The sequence below is a fragment of the Manacus candei genome, unplaced genomic scaffold, assembly GCF_025592945.1.
Source record: "Manacus candei isolate 608988 ecotype Guabito, Panama unplaced genomic scaffold, ASM2559294v1 h1tg000076l, whole genome shotgun sequence".
Taxonomy (NCBI): Eukaryota; Metazoa; Chordata; class Aves; order Passeriformes; family Pipridae; genus Manacus; species Manacus candei.
In genome coordinates, this window is record NW_026138124.1 from 4,848,188 (window position 1) to 4,866,867 (window position 18,680).

The 18,680-nt window shown below is 48.3% G+C and overlaps 1 protein-coding gene across 1 annotated transcript; it reads left to right on the forward strand.

Moving 5' to 3' along the window:
- Positions 1–888: 888 nt before the first annotated feature.
- Positions 889–18,148, forward strand: LOC127481028 (3 beta-hydroxysteroid dehydrogenase type 7-like). Its single transcript, XM_051809852.1, has 8 exons — positions 889–1,102; positions 4,780–4,935; positions 7,958–8,066; positions 12,216–12,315; positions 13,185–13,347; positions 14,253–16,572; positions 17,508–17,634; positions 17,764–18,148. Exons 1-6 carry the CDS (start codon positions 955–957, stop codon positions 14,690–14,692), a joined length of 1,116 nt encoding a protein of 371 aa, XP_051665812.1. The 5' UTR covers positions 889–954; the 3' UTR covers positions 14,693–16,572; positions 17,508–17,634; positions 17,764–18,148.
- The last annotated feature ends 532 nt before the right edge of the window (positions 18,149–18,680 follow it).

Below are 18,680 nucleotides of genomic sequence, written 5' to 3' on the forward strand. Positions count from 1 at the left end.
GGGACTGCTCAGGCCTGACTTTGTTGTCTCTGAGCCTCTTCATGGGAGAAACAGAGAGAACAGGACAGGTCTTCCACTCCACATCCCACTCTTAGGACGGGGTCAAACACCCTTGGATAAAGCTGATCTGATTTTTTTTAATCCAATGGCAAACTAAACAAGACACCTTCTCTGTGACTGGGCAAGGAAAGGTGTATCAGCCACAGCTGGCAGGGAAAGCACAGCAGGGCTTTTACTGATGATGAGAAGGAACTCTTCTAACAAAGGATGTAGCACAGCTTTTACTGCTAGACAGTTTTCACATTAAGACTTTCCCCTCCTAAATATACATGAGAGTGTGTGTATTCCAGCTGAGAGCAGCATCCATCCAGGAGAGCCACAGCAGATCCTCAGACTGGGAGAACCAGTGACCACAAAGCCTCTGGCCCTGCCTGTGCTGTGCATGACCCAGCTCAGCACTGGAGGGGTCTGTGCTCTGCAGCCTCTCCACAGATCACCAGTGCCTGGGGACGAGGTCTTTGGACCTCCACACTGACAAGTGGCTGCCCTGAGCACCCCTCCAGCACACACAGCCTTTGTGCAGCTCCCAGAGGCCACAGCTGTCAGAGCAGCCTGTGGGAAAGGGCTGTCCAGGGTGGAAAACTTCTGCCATCCAGATTTTGGCCTGAGACTGGCCACATACCAAGGCAATCCAGAGCTGCCCTGCTGATCATGGGCTACTGTGGGAGAAAGGAAAGGCTGAGTCAGAGGGCCCAGGATGGGCCTGTGGCAAATCTGTGGGATTGCACCAAGGAAAACCTGATTTATGTGTAACTGGACGGAGTTAATGTTCAGCCAGCACCGTTCTATGACAGCTAAACTTTAGACTTAGTTCAGAAAACACACTGGCTGAGAGCTCAGCAGAGCACAGAAGGAACCTGGCAGCCACCTTCAACCTCAGAACCATCTTCAGAAATGGATGGGGCCTGGGTCTACCTGGTGACAGGAGGATGTGGGTTTATTGGGGAGAAGATCGTAGAGCTCCTGTCTGAACAAGACTACATCAAAGAAGTCAGAGTTTTTGATTCAGTAGCAAAAGGAGAAGTAGAATATCTCACCACAGGTAAGAAAAGAGCATCAGCATCTATTTGGTGGCCAGAACCCTCCCTTTCATGGCAGATGGAATAATGCAGGAGATGCCACAGTTACAGGCACGGGGTTAAAGGGACTGGATAAAGAACAACTTCCAGCTCTGAAAGGTTTTTCAGCACAGGACTAAATCAAAGAAAAAAAAGATCCATAGCCTGTACCCTCCAGAGATGTCACAGGAGGATCTAAGTCCCCACACAGGGATCAGTTGTAAGGAGCAATGTGCACCCTGAGTACGTGACAGGGGAACTTGGCTGCCCAGTTGCTTCTGCTCAACCAGTCTGACTGACAGCAAAGGGACACAAAAACATCCTCCTGAACTGCTCCAACCAGTCACCAATTCTGAAAGATAAAAATCCTGACAATAATAGAAGAGAAACTCAGCATCTGCTGCAGGTATTGTGAAATAAATTATGGAAATAATTGGGAGAAACCTACAGCAGCCTTCCTGTGCATATGAAGGAAGAGGTGAGTCTCAGTAAACACTCTCAGAGATACTAAATTAATCCATTTGATCATATTCTGAGAGCTGCCTTCATCCAGGGTTGAGTACAGCGAGATACATTGGGGGAAAACAACCTGTTTTACTGGATTCAGGAACACCCAAGCAAAACAAGCCAAGGCAGCTCAGGTAATGGTGGGCTGGGTCCCCTCTGTCTGACTGCCCAGACCTTCAGCCTGCTTTGAGAGAGGCAAAAGTGATAAGGGAGGTCCCATCTGTGGGGAGATATTAATAGAAGAGACACTTAGAGCAAGTTAAGACTCCCAGGGAAATATGACTATCAGAAACCCTCCCTGGCAGATGAACTCAGCAGACTGGCTTCCCCAGGTTTCAGGGAGCCAATTGCCTTTAAAGCACCCATAATTGAAGAAAAAGCTGTTTAAACCATAGAGAGGTGCCAGAATCCAGGCTCCAGGAGTGGTCTGTGTCCTGACACCGAAGCAAACAAGGCAGGAGCAGCCTGAGGGGCCATCCCAACCCCATCCCTCTGCCCCAAGGCAGACCAGCCCTGCAGATGTTTGTCTGTCCTGTCCCCAGGCCACCTCAGGCAGCCCATTTATCTCTGCAGCACCAGGCCACTGCTGTGGTACAGCCTAATCTGCACTTGGAGTCCTTCATTTCTCATCCACCCTTAGAATAGGTGTTACACCATTACTGCAATTTTTTTAACAATAACCCCCTCCTTCCACTCCATACTGGTTTCTCCTTTTGGCTAAATGAGCATTCCCTCCTTCCTCCTCCACTCCAGCAGTACCTCAGGCACTGGTGTTGCTCCTTTTTGGAAGAGGGGCATTGAGGTTTGGGGAGAGAGACCAGTTGTGGCCTTCCCACTGCTGTGTAAAGCTGATGGATTTGTGCCTTCCATCCTGGAATACCTCCTCCTGTTTCCCCTGTCACTACAGCGATGCCTTTTTCCCACTCACAAGGACCCCGCCAACAGGCAACAGCTCCTGAGCTGCCCTGGCCCAATTTAACCCTTTCATGAAGACCTGCTGCCTCTTCCCTGCTCAGCCCAAAAACTTCTCTTTGTTCCTATCAAACTTCCCCTTTCTTTTCCAGCCTCTCTGAGTTACACGCAGCTCATTCTCTAATCCTCCAGTCCCTCCCTGCCTGATGTTATCTGCTGATTTAATGAACAAATCTGCCAGATTCTTGATGAAAACAATAAAAAAAAAGACTCAAATACAGGAGAGCCCCAGGGCAGGCACCTACCACAGCTGGCAATTCCATGGGAGCTGTAATTCCCCTGGCTTTGTGCTCTCCCTAATGGGGCTCATTTAGCCCTGTGTTTTCCTGACCAGAAGGACACAGAGTTTCCAAAGCCCTCCTAAAATCAAGATAGATGGCATCAACCTGTTCCACAATATCCCTGCAGCCTGTTACTTTGCCATGAGAACAAAGGAGGTTTATCTGACTTGATTTGTTCTTGACAAATCCTTGTCAGCTGCTGCTGTTCTCCTTATTACCCCACAGGTGCTCACACACATGTCGTTTTAGTGTGTGCTCCTGGATTTCCTGGGGTTGAAATCAAAATATTCTGGAATTTCCTGGCTCTTCTTCACCTCCTTTCTAGGCACAGGTGTTTCATTTGCTCTACTGCAGTTTCCCAGTGCCTTCAAAAGTTCTCCAAAGTAGCTGATAATGCAACAGGGCTGCAGTTACACCCATCACCTCCTTATAGCTCTTATCAATCTGAAAATTTCTCATGGCTGCCTTACACAGCTGCCTTAAGACAGATGATGTAAAAAAGACTATTTAACACTTCAACCTGATGGGTTCCAGGCTTTCCCAAACCACAGAGCAGCAGAAAAATCCCCCCAACAGTCTGCTGACACCCTGGTCCAGCTTTCAGCAGGAGCATCCTCCGCACTCTGGTCCTCTGGGCAAATGTTTTACCTCTGCTACAAGGACAACTCCTTTCTTTTTCCCCTCTCTTCTCACTGAAGCAACTCTGTGCTTTAATATTGAATTATTTTTAGTATTATCATTCAATATTAATTAAGAATATTGAGTGAGTCCACCAAAACTTGGCTGTGCTAATTAAGAAAGCAGTCCGACCCTTTTGTAGAATTCCAGCCTCCTCCTCCATCCCATGCTGCTCAGAAAACATTCAGAGCTGCTGTGTTGGATTCTGTCCCTCCCTTTAGTTCATGAGGAACAACCCTGTTCTCTTCCCCCCTTGTCCTGGTAGTTCTTCACTGAGGGTTTCCATGTCATAACACTCCCACAGCTGCAGCCACAGACCCTTCCCTGAGCTGCTCATGTGTAGGATCCTTCAGAAATCCCTGCCCTGATCCCAGGATACACTGGGCTCTCCAGACAGCCCAGGGCAGAGGAGACTTCTCCTTCCCAAAGCAATCCTGTGAGTGCATTATTGCCAATCCCCAAGGAGTATGGCCTCCTAACCCCAGCTCCTTGCTGGCCTGTTCCCAACTACACGAAAGGAAAAAGGGAAAAATCCTACTCAAACATTGCAACACTGTCTCAAAGCAAGAAAATTAGTAGTAGATGCCAAGAGTAGCTATGTATGGAAAGCTATGTCGAGGAAGAAGGAGGGGGAGAAAGGAGATAGGGGGAAAATTCCTTCTGAGTGGCTCAAAGAGAGGAATTTCCTATGAAACTTTTAATACCTGTTACGTTATTTTCCCCTCCCATCTACAGTGTTTGCAATTTAAATAAAGCTCTGTGCAATGTCCCTTGAACTCCCCTGGTGTTATTCCCAGCAACCCTTAAAAATCCTCTGTCTGAAGGAAAGTGTACAGCAAGAAAAAAAGTGTCCAGCTTCCCAAATCCCCAGGGACTGGAGCAGCCCTTGACCAGCTGCAGCTCTGGGCCGAGTGTCTCCTGCTCTCAGCACCATCCTTGGATGCAGACAGGGGATTTGCAATGACAGACACAGCTCTTCTGGCCCACTGTTCATGCAGAGTGCTGTGCTGAATCAAACCAGATGCACATCTGGCTTCTTGGGGCTCGGAACCAGGGACGAATTTCCCCCTGGCGTGACGTGTTCCGTCGGTACAGTCACGGCCTTGCCCTGCAGACAGCAAAGCTTTGCACGCAGGATCCTGGCTCTGCAGGAAGGTGAGGATGTTGGTTTGTACTTTTTTTTTTCCCCTCCTTGCATCTCTGGTCCTGTTCTTTTCCCCCAGCCACCACCCGTGTGACGGCGGTGAAAGGAGACGTGCGGGACTACGAGGCGCTCCTGGCCGCCATGCAGGGGGTGCACGTGGTGATCCACACGGCTGCCCTCGTGGACTACAGAGGCACAGTGCCCTTCTGGGAGATGAGAGCCGTCAATGTGGGGGGTAAGCTCTGGAAAACGAGGAATTAAACCCGGCCTTAGGTTCCTCACACACCCTGGTGCACTCACACTGTGACTGTGAGGAACACCCGCTCGGGTTTTGCGCTCCCTCGCTTCAGTTCCTGAGGAATAACCCTGTCCTCTTCTCCCTTCGGCCTGGTAGTTCTTCACTGAGGGTTTCCATGTCATAACACTCCCACAGCTGCAGCCACACACCCTTCCCTGAGCTGCTCCTGTGGAGGATCCCTCAGAAATCCCTGCCCTGTCCTGAATTCCATGCACACCACTCTACTGCGAGATGGGAAAGGTGCCCAGGACCTTTTTTTTTCCAGTGGGCAAGTTTCTGCCCTTGCTCCTCTGTCCTTGCTCAGGGCAGGTCATGCTGCTCCTCATCCCAAAACATCAGCTCTGGGCTCAGTTATCATACAGCTGTTCTGGTCCAGGGTATAACCTTCCCTAATAAGGGATCCAGAACATGCCCACAGTGGTCAGAAACTGTTTAGTGTGTGACAAGGACAACAATTAAAAGTTAACCCCTGTTCTAGGCATCTTCCCAGGGATAAAAAAAAGCCCTGTATACACCTGCACAAGGCTGTACACATTGAACTGCACCCACTAGAAGGGAGTGATGTTATTTTAATCACAGTCAGAGTTCCCAAATGTCATGTACCTACAAACCATGTGCCACTGAGAACTCCACACCTCGTCCTTCCGACCACCAAGAGCCAGGTTTGTGTTCAGTGCAAGATCTGCTTAAAGAAAATTTGTTCATAAATCCAGGAAATAAGCACAGGCTGTAAAAATAATGAAATCCCTATTACAGCAGCAATTCCAGTGGCACCTCAGGCTGTTAGCTACTAAAATAGTCATTAACCAAAGGGAAAGGATTTAATTTTTTTTTATATGTATATCTCAAACCCGGTTACTGCTTAGGGCTTCTACTATTTGCTGATACATTCGAGGGTAACATTTAAATTCTTCTTGCTGTTTTCAAAACCAGATGCTTTTAAGAGCCTGTGTTGTGCTCTTTGTGTACTGAGAATATTCAGAGCCTGAGGCTTCCCACTGCCTTGTAATGGCCTTGTGAGACCTTCCTCTTCACTGTGCTTGCTGTGAGCAAGGTACTTCAGCACAGGCAGGTTTCTAGAGAACAGTGGGCACTCCCCTCTTCAGCAAACCAAACCTCTTGCAGATGTTTGTGACATTCCCAGAAAACCACACAGGCAAAGATTTTCCAGCGTGACTGAGTGTCCCTCAGGGGCACAGTTTGGGATGGCTTTACAGGAGCCTGTCCTGCATTTCTGCCTCCCCTTGGAGGAGGCACTTCTTCTCCCTTCACATAAACCTCCCTAAATCTCCTCCACACAGACCTGCTGCCCTCACCAGGACTCCTCCAAATCCCAAAGGGAGAGAGTAGTCTAAACTTTTCTGTCAAAATCATAGCAGATGAAAGAACAAAAAATAGTATTTGATACCTGCTGCAGACTTCATGGAAAAAAATAGGGTCAGAACAGGTCAAGTATATAATCCTCTAGCTGGCTCCTCTGTGCAGCTCAGGCCGCAGAATTTCATCCAATTATTGCCTTAAGCCCAACAATTTGTGGCTAAATTGGACCAATCCTTTTCAAAAGACTTGTTGCCTCCAATTAAGGGTGCAAGTTAATGGGCTATCTATCATGTCTTTCAGCAAGCCATAACAATGCTGAGGAGTGGTGGTGTGGCTGTGGTTAATTCCCATTTCTGGCAAAAATTTACATCTTCTGCTTTGATTCTCTCCTCTGTTTCAACCACTGGCTGCCGAATCCTGTTACAGTCTTGTTGACTGGATTGAAGAATTCTCTTCTGCAAGAATTATTTTTTCCATCTAGTCACTTAAAGACTTTTTAATCTGCTTTTTGTTAAACTGAATGGGTTTTAACTCAGCTGTTTCCAGTGATGTTTCTCAGCAGGGGTTCTCAGTTAACTTTACATATTGTGATAGGCTCATGGAGAAGCAGACTGATCCTTTTCCATCAGGACTTCACACTGATTCATGCCCTCTGAAATTATCCTAAACTCAGGATTTCCCTGGTAATTTCAGATTATGCCTTTAACAACAAAGAGAACAGGAATCACAAGCCCTCCCACACAAGATCTGCAGGGAGGCTCAGGGGCAGAGTCAGATTAGCCAAGTATAAATACTATGGAGGTTTCTGGAAACCAACCCTATGAGCTGCTCCCTTTAAGATCTGCCCTATCAGATTTGAAGGCCCTCAGAATGCAGCCATGGTTATGCTGTTGTCACTGAGATTCTCACAGATCAGCTTGAATCAAAATCACAATGAATGCAAAAACCACCCCTGGAAGAGTCAGAAATATCTGAACCCACAGAACACCCCAAACCAACCAAACCAAAGCCACACACACCAACCCACAGGTTCAGCCAGACCAACTTTCCTTAAACCAAACCATGCTCTGGATTCATCTGTTTTTCCTGTGGACTTGTGGGCTGCCCCTACAATCTTATTTCAAATTCTGCAGCTCTCAAGGGCCTGCTGCAATGGTTTCACCCTATAGCACCCTGCAGGGCTTCTATAGAGCCACACATGCAACTAAAACACTGAGCCTTTTGCCAGAAGGCTGCAATTCACCCAGCAGTCTGTCCACAAATCAAAAAAAGGATGGAAAACAAAGAGTTCTGCTCTGCCAAGCTGTCAGCTTCCTTTTTGTTAGCAACTAGAAAGTGCAAGTTAAGTCAGTGGCCAATGGCCATAGAGGTTAAGCCACATTAAAGCTACAGATGGAACTGCTACTCCTATCCATTCCCATGCAAACACACCCGAGGAACTGCAGCCCTGACCTGTGGCTTTGCATCTTTCCAGCCACAATAAAGCTGGATCTGCTCCAAGTCTCAGCATCCCAAGCCCGGAAATCTCTTTTGAGTGGCACCAGAGAAACCAAGCCAAGGTGGTTAACATTTGTCCTTCCTGAACAAGAGGAATCAAGGCAAAGTGTTTGATGTCTGTCCTTCCCAACCTGCCCCACAGGAACTGAAAATGTGTTGAGGGCCTGCCGTGCCCTGGACGTTCCGTACCTTGTCCACACGAGCTCCGTGGCCGCGGTGGGACCCAACACCTCGTGTGAGCCCATGTTCAGGTGAGGAAGAGCAAATCTTCTCCATCCTTCTGGATTTCCAGTTGAACAGCAATGAAACTGCAACCAGATGGAGAATTTAGCTGTGGCTACAAAGGAGATACATGTTGCCCTTCCTGTCTATTCCTCTTCTCTTCCTTGAGAATCCTTCCTTGCCGCTCTTCCCTTTCGGGAACCAGCTCTTCCCGACCTGAGCCTGGCCAGCTGTGAGAGCAGTGACTGAAAGGGTTGGGTGGGAGCTGAATGGCCCAGCTGCACCTCCAGGCTGTCCCCACGTGCACAGCCCTGCTCCTCTGAGCCCTAAAATCAGCGTCAGAGAAGGTCTCAGATGTTTGAGGTTTGGGCCGTGGTCAAGTTGCATCCTGCTGTCGGGTCACAGTTTCTGCTCTCCCCTTACAATCAGTCAACCCAAAGGGCAGGTGACCCTCTACTGCTGCCAGCACACTCTCCCTCCTCTTCCCAGCTCCACAGGGAATTGCCATTAAGCCTGTACCCATCTCCTGCTGTCAGATGTGGGCAAATCTCATGTAGCACTAACTCAGAAGAAAGTAATTTGGCCACACAGTCTCAGGGCACAGATGTATTGGTGTGAAGGTTCCCTGCAGCACTCAGATGTATTTACACCCTTCTGTTACCTGGGCCTGACCTGTAAACTGTGTCCTTCTATCCCTCAAAATCCATTTTCCTGGCAACAAGCTCATGAGGGCTGATTCCTGGACTCCTGATGCCACTACTTTGGGTCACTGTGCTCAACCCATCTCCTCTGTGTGTGGCTCCCATGAGACCAACCCACAGACCCAGAAGAAGCAGCAGAGCTTCAGAAAACCCTCTGTGGCAAAGGTGGGATTTGCAGCAACACAAAGACAGTGGTCAAAATTACAATTCTGAAGGGTTTTTTTTGCTTACAGATCTTTGATCTCCAGACTTGACTGTCACAATCAGCTGCCACTCCCGCTCAGGGCTCAGCACTGGGACACCTTTGGTATTCCTGGGTCAGCAGGGCTGCTATTTCTGAAGACCAGGAGCTGAGGTTTTAGGTCGAATTTGAGGTCAGGTAGAAATATCTGCAGCCTGATATGTGCTATTGGAAGGGCCCTTGCTGGTTCCAAGCATGGTTGTAGCCACACAGGCCATGCTCAAACCACGGAAACTTGAGTGCAAGGGGAACTGGCTCAAAGTCAGGGGTTTTTCTCTCCAGGCAGCCAGGCTGGGCACAGCTGGCTTAGTCGCTCCAGAAATCTGAGCCCAGCTAGAAAAGGCTGCTTAAGATATAACTTAAAATGACCTACAAGCCTAAATTTCACCCTCACAAGTAAGCTAAGGCATAACCCAGTTGTTTTGAAAAGTGTTTAAGTACCCAAATCTGTAGAATAAATGTCCAGCTTATGGGAAAAAAAAAAATAATGAGAGCAACAAATCACTTGGGACTACGAGCACCAGAGAGTCTGTGTCACTGCAAAGCCATGGAATTTGTTCATTAGCATATCCAGGTCATTTCTAAAAATGAATGTAGATACAGGCACGTCCTTGTCAGTATTTTAGTCCTGAGACTGAAGAGACAGATGTGAATAGATGTCTTGAAAAAATCGACCTCAGATCTTGCCTGAGAGCACAGTCCTTTGGCTTGTAATGGTGGCACCAGTGGGGGCAAGCAAAACCCAGCTGGGCTGAAGCTCGTGGAGTTAGACCTGGACATCCTCTGCCCATCACATCCCAACCCTTCCCCACCACGAATGCAAATAAAAGCACACCTAGAGCCTCTGAGGCACTTGGCAGAACACACTCAGGTTCTGCCATTGAGCTGGGAGGAGGCTCAAGAGGGTGGCCTTCATCCTCCAGTGATTTTGATTCTAAACTAAGGGAATTACATAATGAGAGAAGGGTCAGCCCCCCAGTCAAAACTTACACCACGTGCCTCAGTAGGGAGCCCAGGGATGGCTGGAGGGCAGTGAAATACGGCCCTGTTTTCCAGACTGAAAGCACCTTTTCCCTTCCTCTTCTCATCTCCCCCTTCCCCATCCAACCTGTTCCACCCTCTCCCTCACAGCCCGCGATCCCGCCTGCCTTTCCCCTTTTTTTTCTGTCCCCCTTCTCCACCATTCCTCCTGTAATTTATTTAACTCCCTTTTACGTCGACACAGACAAAGCCCGGTGAGTCCCTGGCCGGGGCGATGGGTGCGGGGATGACGCTCACACCTCAGCATCCGACAGGAATAGAAAATGCCTCTGTCAGTCCCGATCCCCCCGGGACAGCCAGCGCTGAGATCCCTCCTGACAACGCTGCTCCGCTCTGATTAGCGTTCGGTTCTCTCTGATCGTTTTGAAAAGCAAGAGCATTGTGCTGAGCTCTTTGTTACTCCCGAGCTCGGGAGGGGAGGGGGAAGGCACACGAGTGGAGCGCCGGGGTGGGTTCGCCCCCTTTGTGGAGCTGCTGCTTTTTAAAAGCTTTGCGAGGCAAGAAAAAAAAAAATTGGACTGGGAAAAAAACCCAGCAATTAAAACTAGAACTTCTAGATAACCCCTCCTATTTGTCTTGGGCCTCTCCCAGGCTTGCAACAAACCTTGCACAATCTATCTTTTGTCTCGCTTGTTTTTCGGTTTGTCTCTTGCTCATCACCTGTAAACATGGGGAAAGGGAGGAGGGTTTTGTGATAAAAGCCCAGGGTGTGCGAGGAGGCTGCATTTCTGATGCTCCTAATTTATTTCTGTTGCTGCAGCACAAGAAGCCCCTGGATCTCAGCTGGGATACCCGGCACACAACACACTGGGCTGCTGAACAGGCAGGAGCAAGGCAGCAGCATTATCCACGTTTTACACATGGAAATCTGAGCAGAGAAAAGGGAAAGCAAGGAGCCCAAGGTCAGACAGGGAGCCTGAGACAGAGCTGGCCCTCCCGGGGCCCAGTGTTTGACAAAAACACCTCTGCTGCAGATCTGCTGTGCGAACTCGCCACAGGCCACTCAACCCTTCCAAGAGGTGCATCCAAGCCCCATCTGCCAAAGGAGCAGGATAATTCCCCACTGCCCTGTATGGGGTGCCCCATGCCTGGCAGAGTGCTGGGTTTGCCCGGAGTGGATTTCTCTTAGAGAGCAAAATATAGAGTAAATTAATTAAAAAACGGGAAGAAAGTCTCCTGCAGCACACAGAGGGAGAGAGAGCTGATCCATGCTAGTCACGGCAGCAGGGGAGCAAGTGCCCACACAGTGTTCATGGATGGTTCTTCCCAATGCTTTAAACAAGGTTTCTTCACTCCCCAGCCCCTCCAGAGCCCACTGGATTTGCTTAAGCAAATCCAAATTAGTGAAGAACTAGTCTGATCTAGAACCACTGGGACAAAACACCTTCAGCCTGGTGAGGAATAGAGCTGCTCTCTTGTTTCTCCTTGGAATTATTTCAGGCCCTGTGAGGCCAGTTACACTTTAGATCCCAAGGGTTTCCCCTTTGCAGCTGTGAGGTGGGAGGCTGGGGAGCACATTGTCTTCCACAGCCACAACCCAGTGTCCCCAGCACGGCTGGAGCCCTGCTTGCCCTTAATTGTGGGTCATTGCTTTGCCTTCCCCTCAAACTTAATTTGTTAGGGGAGATGAAGGAACAATCCCAGCACAAACCTGCTGATTGCAAGTCTTCCAGATCACCAGCAGCTCTATCACATCCCCAGCAAATGCCTCCCAACTTTAATCAACTCTGTGAGAAAATTAAGTAGTAGCTTCTCCTTTTAGTTTATGGCTCATGAGAGGCTTTTCTCTGCCTTTAATGAAAAAATGAAGCAGGATTGCTCTCATTTTTCCTGCCTTCCATCTTCTTATGCTCTTTTCACCTTGTTCAGCTTCTGTGAGTGGCTGAACAGTGTAGCTCCACTGCCTTCTAATTTGCCCACTGGGATATTATTTGCTTCCGTCGCACTCTTGGACAAAACCAAACCCAGCTCTCAGAAATCAAACCAGTGCCCTCATGCCAACCTGGATGTGAACACCACGGACCACCTGGTGTTTCTTGGGGCCTTATTTCTCCCAGACTGCAGCAGGGATCTCAGATTCCCATGGCTGCCAGCCAGCAGCAGTCCCCAGGCAGCAGGGACTGCAGAGGAAATCCCGCTGGGACAGATGTCTCCAAACCCTGTGGTCACTCACCATCTCTCCCAATGTGTTCCAGAGGAAATGAGGACACTGAGTACAGTGGGGAAGTGGAGCTGCCCTATGGGAAGACAAAAGCCATGGCAGAAAAACTTGTACTTGAAGCCAACGGAAAAAAGGTACCAAATCCAACAGCAGCACCCCTGGAATTACAGCACAGGATGGGGAAAGGAGGGAGTTGGTTAAAAAGACCCCACAGCTCCTGTCTAAGTGTGTATCCAACTGCTGCCTTGATTTGATGCATAAACCACAATGTCCTAAGCTTCCCAAAGCCCAGTATTCCCACACCAGCAGGAAGCTGCCAAACTCTGGCAGGATCAAAGGATGCTTCCCTTTGAGCCTGTGCTTCAGCTCCAGCAGGACTGTGACTTTGGAAAGAGCTGTGCTAAATCAGGGTTGAAGAAACCAGGTTCACTTAGTTCATACTGCAAAAAAGTATAATTTCCAGGCATGTCTGAGTGACTTCAGAACCAAAAATATTGGTGCACCCAGAGTCAGCCCCCTACCTAAGGCAGCTGGCCAGTCTTTGAGAGTGCCAGGACAGTCAGCAGGCAGAGGAGTTCTTCTAGGGAATGAAGCAGAATGTAAAAATGAGACCTGTGTCCTAAATCACTGCCTAGAGCATCCCTTCCCCCATTACAGTTTGAGGCCACTCAGCTTGGTTGGTCTCCTCTGGTACCTGATTTTAGTTGTTCCAAAAACTCATCACAACTGCAGAAGAGTTCACGCCACCAGCACCCTCCATCCAGCACCTCCCAGGGAGCATGTGTGGGTGCAGGTGAGCAATGAAAAAAAAAGCAGAATCAAACTGGGCACCTCCTGGCATTTTTAGGCACCCAAACCGTGTCCCAAACATCCAGAGCACCTCTGCAAATGGCAGCTCCTCTAGGCCAGTATTCCCAGGTTTTGGGTTTGTCCGGCAAACCCGCGGTGGAAGAATTTCACCTCTGAGTCCATCCCTCACTAATATCCCTCCCCTGTTTTCCAGCTGAGCCACGGTGGTAAGCTCACCACCTGCATCATCCGAGCCAACACCGTGTATGGGGAGAAGGCAGCGTTTCTCCAGGAGCTCTACAGGGGGGCCAAGGCCAGGAAGGGGGTCCTGAACTTCCTGGAGCCTGAGGACTCGGAGCGGAATCACACCTACGTGGGTGAGGGACTGAGCTCTCTGCCTGCTTTAGCCACAGGGGGTTTTACACATCACCTTAACCATAATCTTCCGAGACAGAGAGATGAATGTGGTCAGTGAGCACAAATGTTCTTATAGCCACAAAACTAAAGGATTTTTCAGGCAGCTGCTCACTACGACTGTTTTCCTGAGAAGGGTTTTCTTTTTTTTTTCCTTGGTAAATGTTTTAGGGGGTATATGGGGGGCAGAGAGAGAAATTCAGGTAATATTTTGAAAATGTTTTTGCTTTGAAAAGATACTTAATTTCTTCTTCATTAGAAGAAATCATCTTACCACTACTTGTCAAATTCCTTACAGAAAAGGCTGTGCTACATAAATGATTTTAGCAAGCACAAGAAACTACTCACAAAGCCTACAGGAGGAGTTTGTTGTGGTGCTGAATGCCTTTCAGGGGAGTACAACTCACCATTAAATCATGCAGGGGTTCAGTCATTTCCGTGCAGCACACTTAGATGTCTTTTCCCAAAAGTGCAGATAACAGTATTTTGAAAATGCTCTCAGAGAAGAATCAGGCCCAGATAAATCAAGTGACTTCTTCAAAGGCTCACAGCAGAGCCAGGAATAAAACCCTCGAGCACTGACTCTCATTCATCCTCCTCTCACTACAAAACACTGCCCTTTCCCTTCACATGAACCAGGATCACGAGGCACATTAATTGTCCAGCTCAAAGAGGAGACCAAAGGTTTAAAGGATCTTGGAGGCCTGGATTAACTCCTCAGTCTCTCTACAGTGCAGCTGAGCACACCACGAGTGCTTCCCTGCTTCCCAGCACTGAGGCTGGCAGATCCAATGTACTCATTCTACAGTAAACAGGGAAATTCAGCTCCTCCTGAATACCTGTTTCTCTCCCCCTCTTATTTCTCCAGGGAACGTTGCATGGATGCATGTCCTTGCAGCAAGGAACTTGCAGCTGAAACCAGGCTTGCTGGCAGGACAAGTGTACTATTCCTATGATGACACTCCAACCAGGAAAGGTTTCCTGGTCAGGCACCAGCTGCTGTCCACTGCAGACCCCTCGGTGAGACTGGGCTCCCACATCCCCTACTGGAAGATGTGGTTAATGATACAACTGCACAGGATAATCAGGGTCATCTTGTTGCCCTTCTGGAAGCCACAGCCTTTCCTAAACCTGCCTTTGCTGAACACAATAGTCACCACCTTCTCCTACGAGACAGACAAAGCCTCCAGGCATTTCGGGTACAAACCCCTGTTCACCTGGAACGAGAGCAGGCACAGAACTGCCCAGTGGCTGAGAGCAGCTGTGGGCAACCTGGAACCCCCCCAGCTTCCCGGGAAGAAGAACTGAACCCCACTTTTGGGGTGAGGAGATGGCTCAGCGCACCGGCAGGTTCCACCTGAGCTTCGCAGCACGTGCAGATCTCTGGCAGGAACTTTGCAAACACAGAAATCCTGGTGCTGAGACAGAGAAGGAGCAAAACTCTGAGGCTGCAAATGCATACACCTGTCATGCCAAAATCTCAGCTATTTTGTGTTGTCCTGTGGAACACCAGGGTGCATTCGAAAGCTTCCTCTCTTGCAGCCACGTGGGCCTCAGTCACTGCCATGGTGCCACCACTGCATGGGGTCACTCCTGGGAACAGGACAGACAGGCTCAGGAGAGAAAGGGTACTCAAAAAACACCTTTTTCCTGAAATTAGTTAACCAGTTTTGTTCCACAGCCTAAGAAGCCATGGCCTCAGACAACTGGTGGGATGTCTGTACTGGCTCATACAGTAAAGGGTATTCTTTTGTATAAAAAGCAGACTTTTTTGTATGAAAAGTGATACTTTTGGGGAAGATGAAGAAAACCCAGCAAGTTCTTGTTCTGCTTTAGGGTTTAATAAACAGAAAAAAAAAAAATCAACCTCTTTTCCAGAACTACCTTTTGCAAGATGCTTCCTGTTATTTTTGACACATAGAATATTATATCTGTTTAGAAATATTACCCCTATAAAAAGAAACCTCCGACCTCTTGTGCTAACAATGTATAGGCTTAGCTCCTAATTGCATGGATGGAGAACTGATGTCTACAAGCTCAAAGGTGGGGCTCATATATTTTTAAGTCTGTCCCAGCACTCCAGCAGCAAAGCAAAGCAGATTAAAGCCCACGTTCAGCTGCTGTGCTGGCAAACAGCAACTTCAAGTGAAGGCCTGAGGGGCTGCATTTATGCTAAATAACGTTTGAACTTCAGGAGGGAGAGGTCACTTCAGCTCATTCCGTGGCACTGCAGCTACACAGTCCATCTGGGAGCAGCGTTTCACAGATGATATTTTCCTAACACAGATGGGGACAGGCACTTCCAGAAAATTCACAGCAAAACTGTGGTTTCTATCAGTTTATCGGCTTCTCTATTTTTAAGACATACGGAGGGGCTGCTAAATCTACATTATGCACAGCTGAGATTTCAGTTTTCACTCGAGCTTGGAGGAATGGGGCATTTTTACAATGCTGGTTCAAATCTAAAATTAACTCTGTTGGTATCACACTTCTGTGTTCTGTGAATACATACCCATCTCAAGTGTTCCTAGAGTAAAAGTGTGCACAGGCACAAATCAAAGCTTATTTTAATTACGAGCACCCCAATAATCCTGGAAAAAGCAAGTTTCAGCATGGCATCCTTGACAGAAATGATCAAAATTTGCTTCCTGTTAGTCCCTGTAATTACCCAGGAAGGAAAGTGGAGCAATACAGCGTGAGCTGCCAAGTTACATTTGCCGAAACTCACTCTCACATTCACTCTTTTTCAAAAGGAGCTTGCAAATCAGAAATCAGTCGCTCTGGTAATTCATTACTAACTTTATGTAACAAACAAATTCGGGCAAAACTGTTGCAGTCTGCTCACAGGGAATGTGAAAGGTTGAAGTAAGTGAGCAGCTTCCTACTGGTTTTTCCCCCTGCCGTTTGTGATTGGGGGGGGGGGGGGTTGTTTAAGGGAGTAATAAAATTTCTGGGGTTTCTATTTTCGCTAAAAGTCTCTTCGCAGTTTTTCTGCCATTATCCAAGGGGTAGCTGACAGCCCTTTAAGAATTCGATGAAGAAATCCGCCCTCGATCCCTCGCGCACATCGCCAGGGGCATCTCCCGGTGTGCCGGCGTTGACCTCAACAGGTTTTTAACGCTCCTGAAACGATGGATTTATCCTGCCAAAAAAAGAGCCACTGGGTGGAGCTGCGAGTCTGGGAACAGGTACCATCCTCGTGGGAGCCTGTGCTGCGCCCGCTGGGCTTTAGGTGCTTTTTAAAAGAATTAAAATCCCTGCCCAGGCAGCGAGGCCGAAGGAGGGGTGGGAGCCTCTGCCCAGCCAGGTCTGGCCTCAGCCTGGGGCACTTGGAGTTCTGGACTTCCCTTGGCTGGCTGGAAGCAGTTTTATCTTCCCGTAGCCATGGAATCAAAGAGAGTGGAGAAATTTATTTTTTCCACTCGGAACCCGTTAGAAAAGAATAAAAGTTTGCTTTCTGTGTTTAAAAATAGAATTAAATCTGGCACCCCGAGCCCCGGGAACGCTTGCGCAAGAACAACACGCCGGTGCCTCCGGTCCCATTCAGAGCCCTGAGTGTGATCCTTTGTGGGATTTGGAGCTGCTGGAGATATCAGATGGGAGAGTTGTCAAGCCCCAATACTATCCCAGAGATTAATGCCTTACAAGCTTGCCTGCTTTCAGAAACCTCGCTGGGAACCTCATCATGCTTTTGTTCCTGTCCTGCTCATCATCACCTCTGATTCTGATGCTTATCAGGATGCAGATGACATGCAGGATAAGCAGCAGGGATTTTCAAAGGTGGTTAAGTGCAGCATTTTTCAAAAGCATCTGAATTAGTTGGCTGCTCAGCTTTTTTTTTCATACCTACCCACCTCCCAAGCTTTGACAAAAGCAAGTAGAGGATTCCCCTTCCCCGTTCATGGCAGAAATGGGGGGAAAAGTTAGACAGCAAAGCCTCTGTGCTGGTTTCCAAAAAGATGAGTAAGCTTCCTTTGGCTGCCCTGCCTTTTGGCTCCTCCAAGCTAATGCTGCAGCAGACTTCCTGTTAGATCCTTGATTTTATCAGATTATAACTTGTTTTCCCCTGGCAATGCTTTAATTCTTTCTACTGCATTGGGTTGTCATTGGCTTTTCTTTTCAGGGTCTCAGCACTATTATGTAACAGCAGCAGCAAGAAAAAAAAGAGAAAAGAAAAAAATATTTCAGATCTGTTTCTACTTCTGGAGAGGAGCCTTTGTGCACAATTACTCATCCAAGAGATTCAGCAGGTATAACTGCTTCCCCCAGGGGCTCCATTATATAATTGGATTTCAGCCATACAAATTAAATCCTATCTTACCCCTTAGTTAAGCCAGGCAGTAAGTATTTAATGCTAATATCCCTGACAACTATTGCAGGGAGAAGCAGAGCTGGAGCACAGAGGAGACAGATGCAGGCAATCTCTGCTGCAGGAGCAGGGAGGATGAGCAAGGAGTGCCCTGACAGAATGACAGACACCTGCTGTATTTTAAACATGGCTAAACTTCCCCAGGACAAGCTGGAGTTGTTGTCTGAGCTGGAACGTGGCTCTCCCTCTGTTTTCCATCCTGCAATATTCCCATGTGTGCGCCGGGCGCTCAGCCCCCAACACGCACACTTCAAAGAGCCACATGCCTAACCCTGTTTGAGTTTCTGTGGAAGCCTCTGTTCTTGTGCAATGTCTGAAGGAAGCGAATTTAGTAATATCACAACTCAAGCCAAACGCAAAACCAAGCAAAGGATCCCCAAATTAAAAAGAGAATCTCAACCCAGTTACTCATTCATCTGCATTTTCTGCCGCTTTCCGTCTTCTCCCGGCATGTTCCTGTCAGACAAAGCCCTCTGGGCAGAGACCATCTCTTTTGGTGTCTGGTACATCAGTCACGGAGTTAGTGCATAGTAATAAAGGAAAACAGATTCCTGGTAGGAGTTAAACCAGTCAGTCTGGTACCGTAATTGGAACATAATCTCATATTGACAGTATTTAACACAGGATGTGCAGGGAACAGATGGCAGCAGGCCAGGCCTCCATCGGCCTGCAAATATTGGAAAGAGATTTTCCAAGTCCAGCTCCTGAGCCTCATCTCCGATGTCGGAAGCTTCCCTTCCCCGAGCGGGCCTTGAGCCACTGGCTAATCCTGGTTAAAGCCCCGCAGGCTCCTCTGCTCCCGGCCCTGCAGACAGCCAGAGCTCCCACTGCCAACTGCCTCGGGAGCGCTTAGAGAGGGAGCTGAAACAGCATCGAGGGCAAAAGTCTCCATAATCCATTGGTCCAAACAGTCCCAAACTCAGGATA